We start from the raw sequence: 11,892 nt of genomic DNA on the forward strand, positions 1-11,892 counted from the left end.
AATTCAGTATTAATTTAAACTCTAATAGCTGTGAAACAGGAGAGCACTGAGGCTGTAGTGTTGTTGACAGAGAAGCAAGTATTTAAATCCTTCAGCATCCAATCAAGTTGCAGGACAGAAACGTTAAGAACTAATATTATGTTACTGAGCTCCAGTGGGGAAAAAATGACCAGAGATAGTGTTTGCACATAAAAACTATGCAGCAATCAACAAAGAACGAATGCACAATGCAAAACGTTGAAAATTACTGAGGCAACAAATTCCAAATTTGTTTGACATTTAAATCTGAACAAAGAATGGTAAGTCTGAGCTCTGTTGTTAAAATGACATCACATTTGATGAAGAGCACCTTATGAATTGTTTAGGATTTAAAACCGAAAGTTTAGACGTTGGGTTGACTTGACATGAGAACTGGGACAAAGCTGGTTCAACCTCTGATCCCAGGAGATCCTGAACAGGGCTAAAAAAAAAATAGGACTGTGTTAGACGGACTATTTTAATCTGCTAACTTTCTTTATTTACAGCAGTCATCGCCAAAAAGTCTGTTTCTGTGACAAAACTATCTTTGACTGGGGGTCCTTCCATTTTCCAGCTAAATCCTATAATTAAACTCAAACACCATGTAACTAGCTGAATTTACTGCAGTTTGAGAGAATACACAATGAGACTTCATCATTTCAGATATCTGGACAGTGTAGCCTTCAGTCAAGTCCAGGACCTTGTGAGACAGAGACAGAGACACAGCGCCCTCTACTGCGAAAACAACTGTATCACAACTAACAGCTCCAAAAAGCTGTTATTTCCAACTGTGTCAAGTGACACAGCGGAAAAAAACACATAATTCCTTCCCAAGCTTACTGATCATTTTTGTATAGAATATACAATAGACAATACAATACAATAGATGTGTTGTTTTTGTGATTCATTTTATTATTACATTTAAGCAGCAGGGTGTGCTTTTTATTGTGTATTTAAAAGTTTTGTCTAGCTGGTATTTCTCCTCTTCTGTAAACTATCCCACTTTATCACTGCATTCAAAAAGTGCAAGTCTAGTTTAACACTGACAGGAAAAAAAACTGTCTGGCTTTTTAGTTCAGGCACCGTACGAGATGACCCCACACAAACTGCAACAGAAACTCTTAGTCTCATATGTCATTCATAACATATCAAAAAAAGAAATCTTTGTCATGAATGTTTTACTTATGTCCATGTTCCTCAATGCCAGCATTTAATCACAAATATCTGGAAAGTAATATAAAAGTGCTGTTTTAAGTGAAATTGGAATACGTATTATTTCCAAGTTATGTTGCCTTGTATACAAGTATAGTAATATAGTGATGTTGATTTAAATTATAATTCTAGAAACAAAAAAGGTGGTACGAGGGCAGTGTTTCCCAAACTTTTTACAAATGACAAACCATCGTGACCCAATTCAGGCCCTAACAATAAATCTTGGGAAGAGTTCATTTGTGCATAAATAAATATTTGCAGCCATTTATGCACCACTTTGCATTAGCTCGATGCATTTAGTCAAAATCATACACATTTTAAATGTTTCAGAAATTACAAATTTATTTAGGCTGAGTTTACAGGGCATCTTATTACTTTTATTTCCTCTCATAGCATGCTTCATAAACGAGACTCTGCATTTGGCAGAATTAACACTCTCATTTTCTCTTCATCAGTAAAACAATAATCACATGTTACATCTTGAATTTGCTGAATTTCTGCCATAGACTTGTATTTATTTGGTGACCCAAATAAAATCTCCTGCGACCCACCTGTGGGTCCTGACCCAGTGTTTGGGAATGACAGTACTAGAGTATGTTAATAACACCACTTGGCTCTCATAGTTCTCTTTATGTTATAGTGGAGACTTCTGTGAATATTTGTCAGATTTTCTGTTATAATTTGATTGAGGTTCACTAGAAAGCCTTTTTTCAGAGGACCATGTTTAGGTGATTTTCAAATGTTTCCCTTCCACTTTTTTTTCTCTCACTCAGACACATCGAGGACACAAAATCGGTGGAGTCTGTTGCAATTTGCCTGAACTATTAAGTGGTTGGTTGATAGAAGCGTTGACTTGCCTGAGTGTTTAACGATTGTTTGCACACAGCTGAGCTCAGCAGGGCAATTAGGTTGATTATTTTCAGCTTTACTCGTTGAGGTTTGTGAAGTGTTGGATGGGTGAACACTGACTCACCGGCTGGTCACTCTGACGCTGCTAATTAACCAATTAGGATCTTTCAGGAGGCTATAAGACAGGCTGACACAAGCGGCCGCATTTCCATTACATACTTTGGACGGATAAGTGTTTAATAAACGTATCGAGGAAAATGAACGGAGTTCACAGCGGGAAACATTCCGGCCGTCCGCTGCAGCTGTTCAACTGTTCGTACGCAAACTGTGGAGCGACTTTCAGCAGACAGTGGAGGCTGAAGGAGCATGAGACGGTGCACACCGGAGCGGTAAGGAAAATGTCTATAAAAAACCACCACCGCACAAATACACACCGCCATTATGGCAGCTAGTTTAAGTTTATAGAAGCTGAAGTTGTAAAACTCTTACCAAACTTGTCCACAGCGCCCGTGTCAGTGCGCAGTTGACGGCTGTGGGCGTCGTTTCTCCAGGAAATCCCACCTGAGCCGCCACATGCTGCAGCACAAAGGGGTGAAGCAATTCAAGTGAGTCACATTTGCACCTTTGCGCCTCTCAGGCACGACCTCCATTTAGTTTTCCTCAAATTATATACACAGCTCTAAAGACATAAAGCTCCAGACTGCGAAATTGAAAGCACACTTCCCTTGATTTAACAAATAGAAATTCTAAATCACATTTTTGCAGACGTTAACGCTCATCATTTAGCAAACTGGTCAGCTGGAAAACACCTGGCTTTCAACTTGCCACGCCCTAATTAGCAATTGTCTCACACACCTGTTCAAACTCAATTAGCAAAACGCTCCAATCACGTGTCAGAGCATTAAAAAAGGCCTCAGGTGACCTCAGCTGTGTTGGAGGGGTGGAGCAGCATGGAGAACAAAGATTTTTGTGTGTGTGAGTTGCTGAGTTTTGGAGATTTCAGCTGAAGAGATGTCTTCCTTCTCTGCAGTATAATGGGACCAAATGGCACTCGGCCTGCGGTGCTCAAAGCACAAAAAAAATACATCTGAAAAAATCAAAAGCAGAGTCTCTTTCCAAAAATCATGACCTGGTTACTCAAGATAATTCAGACCTTGTTCTCAGCAGTTTCATGTAAGAACTACTTTGATTCTGTCATAGAATATACCAGAATTACTTTCATTTCTTCTGGAAAGACTGTAGTTCTTTCATGAAACTGCTCAAAACAAGGTCTGGATTATCTTGAGTAACCTGGTCACGATTACTGGAAGACTCTTTTTTTTTTTTTTTTTTTTGCAGAAAGTTTTCAAATAGTGCCATTAAGTCCCATTATACTGGAGAGAACATCTCCAAAACTGTAAGATACAATTCCATCATATTTTGCAATAAAAACTTTAAATTAAAAAAATGAGAATAAGGAAACAATTTCTACACATTTGAATAGACTGACATGGCCTCATGATGCTAGAACATATAAACAGTGTTGTCAGTCATGTTTTAAACTGATCACGCAAGTGTTTGAATCAATGCTTGGAGAGATTTTGAGATTTTCAGAAGATGTGTTTAAACAATTTGTAAAAACTCCTTTTTCTGCAGATGCAAGGTTGCAGGCTGCACCCAGAGCTTCCTCATCGCAGACAAACTGAAGAGGCATGTGCGCTACAGGCACGAAGACAAAAACAAGTATTTCAAGGTTGGTGTTAGTACACAACTGTCCACGAGATGGTGCCAAAACGCCACATTGTAACAAACGTATCCCCTGAAAGTCACTGCTCTTGATGTTGAATAACCAGTTTTCAAGTCTCTTGTCATTTTTAACCACTTGAATATTTTTTTCCACACAGTGTAGCCAGCCGAAATGCTCGCTGACCTTCAAAAAACGCAGACAGTTCAAACTGCACTTACAGGAGCATGAAGTGGCTGCCAAGTTCAAGTATGTCTGTAAACTCTTGTAGTGTTAAATCACACTCTGTAGCTTTGTCCTGCGAGTTAATGAAATGCCTGAGATCAGATCGAGATAAGGCTAATGCTGAAAGATTACGCCTGTGCCATTTCAATTAATCAGATCTTTGATGCCTGGACTACAGGCTCCTGCAGGAGATAAATGACTGGCTACAGGCTGAGTGGGTGTTGCCCCAGTGGCTTACATTTATTTTTTACCTCTGCCTGTCCCCGGTGGGGCGCTAGGTGTTCGAAGGATGGATGCGCTGCCACGTTCGACTCCCACATTGCTCGCAAAGCCCATGAGAAGAAGCACGCAGGTTGGTCTATTTCAATCTTGGTAGGGGTCCTTTCATCTTCAGTCCCTGTAAAATTTCTTCATTAAAAGGGAGTTGCGGCTGAATTTGCATGTAACCTTTTCTTGCATCCAATAAAAATCTTTCAGGACAAATGACATGCGTGTTATATGGTAACTCAAAGGGGCACGGGAGGGAGCCAACTGCTGACATCCTTTCATTTCCAGTAGGGCTGCAAATAACTTACTTGCATTATCAATTAATCTGTCAGTTATTTTCTCAACCTATTAGTTGTTTGGTCCATTAAATGATGGAATATGTTGCTTACCGTCTCCCTTAGCCCAGTGTGACATCCTGAAATATCTTTGTCCAAACCAAACACATTCATCAGTCAAATCTGAGAACTTGGGTATTTTCTTAAAATGACTCTAATCTATTAAAGTAGTAAATTTTAAGAATCGATTAACTGGCTGTTTTTGGTTCTTGCAGGTTACCACTGCCCCCATGCTAACTGCCAGGTGCTTGAACACACCTGGGGGAAACTTCAGAAGCATATGGCCAAACATCCAGGTAAATGTTTCTGTCATTGTACTAAAAATGTTCAACTCCATACCTTTTTTCTTATTGTTTTCTGTTTGTTTTCGCTTTATTTAAAAATTTGTTGTAGCCACGTTCACATGCCAAGCTTGTAAGAAGGTGTTCAAGAAAGCGGACGCTCTGCGGAGGCACAAACGGATCCACGCTTCCCATAAGCCTGTGCTGGTTTGTCCCAGGGACGACTGCCAGGCCTACTTCTCCACCACCTTTAACCTGCAGCACCACATCCGCAAGGTTCACCTTGAGCTCCTCAAATACAAATGCTCCTTCCCTGACTGCCCCCGCATGTTCGCTATGCGGGTAAGTAACATGTCTTATGACTGGTTCATGTGAGTGTATATTTTTTTTAGCATTCAAAGACACAGGAGACTTTAATTCCCTTGTGTGACTTGTCGCGCAAAACTGCAATTTAAAGGGACAGTTCACCCCAAAAACAAAAAATGCCTATTTTATGTCCTACCTGTAGTGCTATTAAACCATCTAGATAGTTTTGGTGTGAGTTGCAAGGGGTTTTGATATCGGCCATGGAGCCCTCTCTCCAATACAACAAAACTAGATGGCACTCAGCTTGTGATGCCCGAAACAGCAAAAACTACATTTGAAACTCAACAGCAAAGTCCCTTTCCAGAAAACCCGGTTACTCAAGATAATCCACAGACCTTGTCACGAGCAATTTCATAGATTCTACCATGAAAAGAAATGTTCCGACATGAAACTGCTCATACGAAGGTCTTTCAGTTATCTATAGTAACCAGGTCGTGATTTCCTGAACGAGAAATCAGTGGAGTTTTTCAAATGTTTTATTTTCTCTTGGAACACCACGAGCTGAGTGCCATTTATTTCCATTGTACTGGAGAGAAGGCAGACATCTGTATGGCAGATAATCTCCAAAACTCAGCAACAATACACCAAAACTGTCTAGACGGATAAATAGCATTACAGGTAAGAGGGGGGAAAAAAAAAATTTGGGGCTGAACTGTCCATCAATATTCCAATTGACAGTTTACACCAAGCATGTGTAATTTCTGACAAAAGCTGCCAAATACAACTGTGATGTAATTCTAATCATTGAGTATTAAAAATATTGACATTTTGCTGCCATTGTCTTGTACAAACTTGTGTATTACATTATGGCTTCGTTCCATTCCACAGGAGAGCATGACCAGACACCTGCTTCGTCATGAAACCGGCGCCACCACTCTGAAGGTAAGTCTGACGTCTGTACCTCACAGTGCAAATGGACTAAAGCCAGCACACAGCAGTGAACTAAAGCTCTCTGACCAGGGGGGACTATTGATTTTGGATTTCTCTTTAAACCTGTTGAAAGCAGACTTCTTTGTGCTTCTGAACAACTGAAGGGAAGTCAGCTTAAGAGAGTTGGGGGGGGCGTATCAAAGTTCTCCTTCAGTCTTTTAAAAGAATAGGTTGCTGCACAGCCAGTATGAAAATCCTACGTGTTTTTTTCTTATGCCAACAGAAACGTCAGCGGCCGAAGAAGTCCTGGCAGAAACGTTTGGATGGACACCATCTGCCCCTCGTGGAGGAAAACCTGAGTCGGCTCTTCACCTTGCGCATGCGGTTCCCCCGACGAGCCAAAGTGGAAACCAACCTCTCAGGCCTCTTCAATGAACGCAAGATCCCTCATTATGTGGACCCAGAAGTCAACCTGCGCAATCTGTTTGGCATCAAAAAGCCCCGTCCGTTGGTGGAAAAGCCGGAGGTCGCACCAGTAAAAGGTTAAATAAAAAAATCCAGCCAGCCTAGCTGTACATTTTGACTGTTAAGTTTGAACTTCCTGAAATCAGGTTCTGAGTCGGACTGTTTTTCTTTAATTTTTGAGAAATTGAAAATGGGTCTCTTTGGTTTTATTAATGTAGCTGACATACATTAAAATATTTTGATTTCTATGTAATTATATGAATGTCAATTAGAATTTCAAAGATTGAATTCTAGTTCCTGAAGACAACGGGTCTTTAATTGAAATGCTTATTTTGTAAAATTACACTTTTGACCCAATAAAATGAGTTTCATTTTGATCAAAGGTGGTACTGCATGTTTTAATTCTGTTTCACCTCCTATTGAGTGTTTAGATAGACAACACTGCTGGAGGTCTGCCCATCAGGAGCAGCTGCTGCAGAACCATCATATCCAAACTAAGATTTGTTTGTTACGTCTCATTTAATTGCAATGGACAGAGCATCTCATTGTTGGCACATTCAAAACAGCTGTTCTCCAACATTTAGCCCATCTTTTGTGCTTGCTTTGGCTTCACATATTGGTTGACATTTGCTGAACACGTTGGAGCTCATTAAATATGAACAAAGGCCTGCACATGAGTAATCGCTGAGTCACAGAAAGCATGTCACTTGGGGGTGGATGAGACTTTTCAACACAAAGTAGATGAGTATCAGCTGTCAAATCTGTTCAGCTGAGGTTGAGCTGTTGCAGTTTAGATTTTAACTTCATGAACATTAAGACTAAAGGGAATAATGAGCGTGTAATGTGAGTAAATCTGACCACTTAGTCCAAAAGACTTTATGGTGTTAACATCTCCATGGTGGGTTTCTGTGTTCTTTGGTAATGAAGATGCCATAAAACTGGCATCAGACATTTTTCATTTTCTTGGTATTCACTTGAAATGTTAGACATGAACTTCAATCTCATTAAGGCAACAATAAAATGAACCTGACAGCATAGGCGCAAACAGAGCAGCGGCACTGCCATTATTAGACTTGAGGGAGCAAATGTGTGCTTTGTATTGATCACTATCAGTGGCAGGTCAGGCTTATTATCAGCTAACTGTATTGATTGTCTAACGGCAGCATGCTGTAAATTATTTCTTTGCTTTGTTTCTTCTTTGTATACCTTGCACAAACTAATTATATTTTATTAAATGACAACACTGTGATTAAAACATGGGTAGGTTTAGGGACAGGAAACACTCGGTAAGGGTCAGGGAAAGCTCATTGTTTATGTTAAAATGATTATAATCATAGAGGGCATTGCAGAAGAAGACATGGAGGAGGTGAGGTTTCAACAGCCTACAAAAGCCTGGTGGCCTTTATGTAACTGTGTAAACAAGAGGTAGCAGCACACACGACTGGGTTACAAATTAAACGCCAGAAGAAAGTGAAAAGAATTTCTTTAGTTTCATGAAATCTAGGCTGACATCTTCAAATGTCTTCCAGTCCAAAACACACACAGTTTGTTTACAGAACAGAGAAAAGGAGCACATTTGAGAAGTCTGAAACAGATAGCCTAGTGTTTTCGAGTTTTTGCCTAAAATGACCAGATTTATCAGTGATCCAAGTAGTTTGTGACTAATTGATCTCAGAGATGAGATCTTGATATGGAGTTCTTATAAGTTTGATACTTTTTGAATCTGGGACTTTTGAATACTCTTAGACCATGTTATTTATGCTTTTACTTTAGTAAATAATTTGAGTACTACTTCACTGAAGGGAACATCTTCATTAATCTTGCATCCAGAATGCAGATCATTTGTTTACACTGATGGAGAACAGAGGAAATGAGTAAATCATCACAGTGAAGCAGCTAAAACCAGATGAGGTGCTTTTCAATTTTGAGAGAGAGACATGAGTACTTAATCAATTATCCAAATAGATTCAGAGTAATTTCCTGTCCACTGATTAATTGATTAATTGACTAATGTTGCAGCTTTGGAGCCATGACCAAACATCAACAGGATTTTCCCTGCATGTCTCAGTCAAAGGAGGGCCACTTTGAGTTATTGGCTGCCACCTTTGGTGAAAATGCAAAAGCCTTTTTGTAAACACCAATACCTTTGTGCTGACCTTCCCATATTTAGTGACTGTGCAATTCATTTATTTTACATAAATAACTGAACAGAAAATACTTACTATTACTGACTACTTCTGCCTACAACACTGACACATTTTTATTAGATTTCTACTTTACATATTTATATCAAATTTCAGCATTTTTTGCCCAGCTGTTGATACCTGTTCACTGGTCACATTAGACAGTTTTCCTTCATCATGCTTATCTTTTATCAAGAAATAAGAAATAGATCCAGGAAAGTGAAATGTGCACAGAAAGACTGCACAATCTGCAAATTTTTGCTCCATCTTGGTATAAAATTTAATTCCCTTTAGATGTTTTCATCTGTCAAATCGTGAGTTTGTCACCTAAACGCACTCTGCACGCCGTGCATGCCAGACATGTTCTTCAGTCTTTGTCACCTTCGTCTCAAAGACATCCAGCATTAAACAAGCATGTAAGAGTAAGGCTGCGTGTCACATTTGCTGCCATTTAAATTAGGGATGAAAAGCAGTAGCTGATATTTAAATACTTGTTCTGGTGTTCATGTATAAGTCAGAAATTAAACTGTGACAAAAAATATAACAGTTTAAATTCAGAGGGTGTCAGAGTGTGAAAGGTTCCTTTTTGTTTCAAGTTCTGTTCTGTTAAATTGCCCCTTTTTGTGCTAAACAGTTCATTTTATTCCGTGGTCCAGTGGAGCAAGACAGAGTCCATTTCAAATCTTCAGCTGAGCTCTGTAACAGCCTGTCAGTTTGAGTTCGGACAGTATCTTCAGTAACCGCTGGGTTTTTCCTTGCTCTGCCGAAGGTCATTCTCTTGGCTTCGCAGCCTCGGGCTTCCTTCGTTCCTTCACGAGCTGCTGCTCTGCCTCTTTAGGTCTCATACATTAACCTGTCCTACAACAGCTGACCTGAAAGCTCTGACAAACGTGAAGTCCTGCGCACAGCTTCACACAGCAGAGACACATGCCTCAACTGCTGGCAGTGTCTGTTACATCCATTATCATCTTGCCTGTGTTACATATCTTATTCTTTTGTAAAATGTCTTTTACAGAAAGCGTCAATCAGACACTGAGTGCCTCTCAAGATTGTGATATTGCTTTGGATGTGTAGCAAGGCTTTCAAAGTCAGCACATCTCCGCTGGGCAGGAATTTGAAAGGATGGACTTGTTTCTATGGTGATGCAACACAGTAAACAAAAAAATCTTGTTCTCTTCCTTGTCTTGTCAGTGGGGTTTTTTAGAACAAATGAGTCTGTGTTTGCAGGTGTTCAGCAGGTGTGGAAAGTACTTGAGTGATTAGATGTTCCTTGTTGACTGCAGAGTTGATAATTGTTTTCCACTGGTGCCACGTAGTCCCATGAGAGCGCTGACGCTGCCTTGTGTCATAGGAGCTAAGTGCTGGACTCACACCATCAACACTATCAAACTGAATCACATACGGTTAACCACAACTTCACCATCACCCTCTAGCTCTCTGGAAAGGCCATGCCAATTATCCACATGGTGAGCATGACCTTTGGTGTAAAAGGCTGAGCTAGATTTTTGCAACATGTGCATCACAGAGCACAAAGGAAAACTCACAACAATGGTGCAACAGCGAGGGAGGCAGGGACACTCATTCCACATTCATTCTACGTTCTGATGATCTCTACAGAAATATTTAATAGGTGAAGGGAAGATCTGAATTTTTTCTATTCGTGCTTTGTAAAGTTTTTCATGGCCCTAAAGAAACAGGAAGTCTTCGAGTTTTATTTCTTCGAGATCTGAAAAAATGGATTTTATTCAGTGCTGGTGAATTCACCTTGTTTTATACGTCCTAAACTGTCAGTAAAGTTTGATATTTCCAAAGGGTCATCTATAATCTTAATCTTCTTGAAAATCAACTAATGCCAGGGACAAAGCAGGAGCAGAGAGAAACAATTTAAACAAAATTATTTAACAAAACCTCAGCATTGTCAGCAAAAACAGCAATGTCTCTTTCCAGAAATCATGACTCGGTTACTCAAACAAGCTGTTTAATGTTCAAGCCGACTTAACTTTATTGTTTTTCACTCTGACTTTGATGCCTACAACACATTGCAAAAAAAAAAGTTGCAACATTTCCCTGATTGTTTGCCCGTCAAAGGGCAAAAAATGCACCTGTAAAACATCTGAATCACCTTGATCCTGTGGGGAATCAATTTTTACCCAACTGACGACAGCTTCTCGATAAAATTGTCACGACCTGCAGGAGTAAGTACTGCACTGAGTGGCTTGACGGGCAACAAAATGACTCAACTAATGTTTCAACCACAGTAAATCACAGCACTTTTTGTTTTTAGCACCACCAGCACAACAAATGGTAAAACAGGAGCACCACCTCTGCAATATTTTGATAGATCTGCCACAAAACAAGGTAGATGTTTAGTGCCTTGTAGTGGTCCAACTATAAAAAACCTTGCATTACACACATTCGAGAGATGCTGTTGTGCAAACAAGTTAAAATAGCAGCATCAGCCTCCGTAGGAACAATTGTTAGATGCCATAAAAACATGAGTGCATGACATGATCACTCTGATCCCAGGAAAGCAGGTACAATAATATGATTTATTATAGTAGCACTATATACTTTTGAAGCTTTTAGGTGCTAATGCTGTTGTTATTTCTGGGATAATTTCAGAGATGGCTTGTGGTGTTGGTGTTCCTGTTTTTTCACCAGTTTAACAATAAAACAGGATCCCTCGTTCCACACAGGAGGCTTTTTCCAATTTAGTGACCCACATTTCTCCTTTCCAGTCTCATTCACAGAACATACAGGAAAAAAAATCGGGCAGTCACAGAAGGAGAAATGCTGTGCTTCAGAAAATCCCGAAACAAGGAGATAAATTGAAGTAGGTTAACCATACAGCCGTCATGCCCTGATTTAGCCAGCTTCCTCCAGAATAGATGACCCAAAACCTCTTCTCCCCTCCCTTTTCTCCCGTTTCCCATGGCCCTGTTTGAAGAGAGATTTTCATACGCCTGTAACATGACTACGTGCCGGCTAAACTGACAGGATTAGCAAACAAGCATAAAATGAGGAGTCCTCTGCTCAGGTGTAAACAGCTCAGCTCCTCTGCATGCACCAGGGTGTCTGGAACTGCAGCTCTTTGACAA

General features: G+C 40.0%; 1 protein-coding gene across 1 annotated transcript; it reads left to right on the plus strand.

Moving 5' to 3' along the window:
* Positions 1-2,263: 2,263 nt before the first annotated feature.
* Positions 2,264-6,773, plus strand: 42sp43 (P43 5S RNA-binding protein). Its single transcript, XM_084744332.1, has 9 exons — positions 2,264-2,468; positions 2,584-2,684; positions 3,715-3,811; positions 3,963-4,051; positions 4,306-4,379; positions 4,845-4,925; positions 5,023-5,252; positions 6,105-6,158; positions 6,430-6,773. Exons 1-9 carry the CDS (start codon positions 2,337-2,339, stop codon positions 6,691-6,693), a joined length of 1,122 nt encoding a protein of 373 aa, XP_084600458.1. The 5' UTR covers positions 2,264-2,336; the 3' UTR covers positions 6,694-6,773.
* Positions 6,774-11,892: the final 5,119 nt, after the last annotated feature.

Source organism: Lutjanus erythropterus, chromosome 19 (genome assembly GCF_056507025.1).
Source record: "Lutjanus erythropterus isolate fLutEry1 chromosome 19, fLutEry1.hap2, whole genome shotgun sequence".
Lineage (NCBI taxonomy): Eukaryota > Metazoa > Chordata > Actinopteri > Lutjaniformes > Lutjanidae > Lutjanus > Lutjanus erythropterus.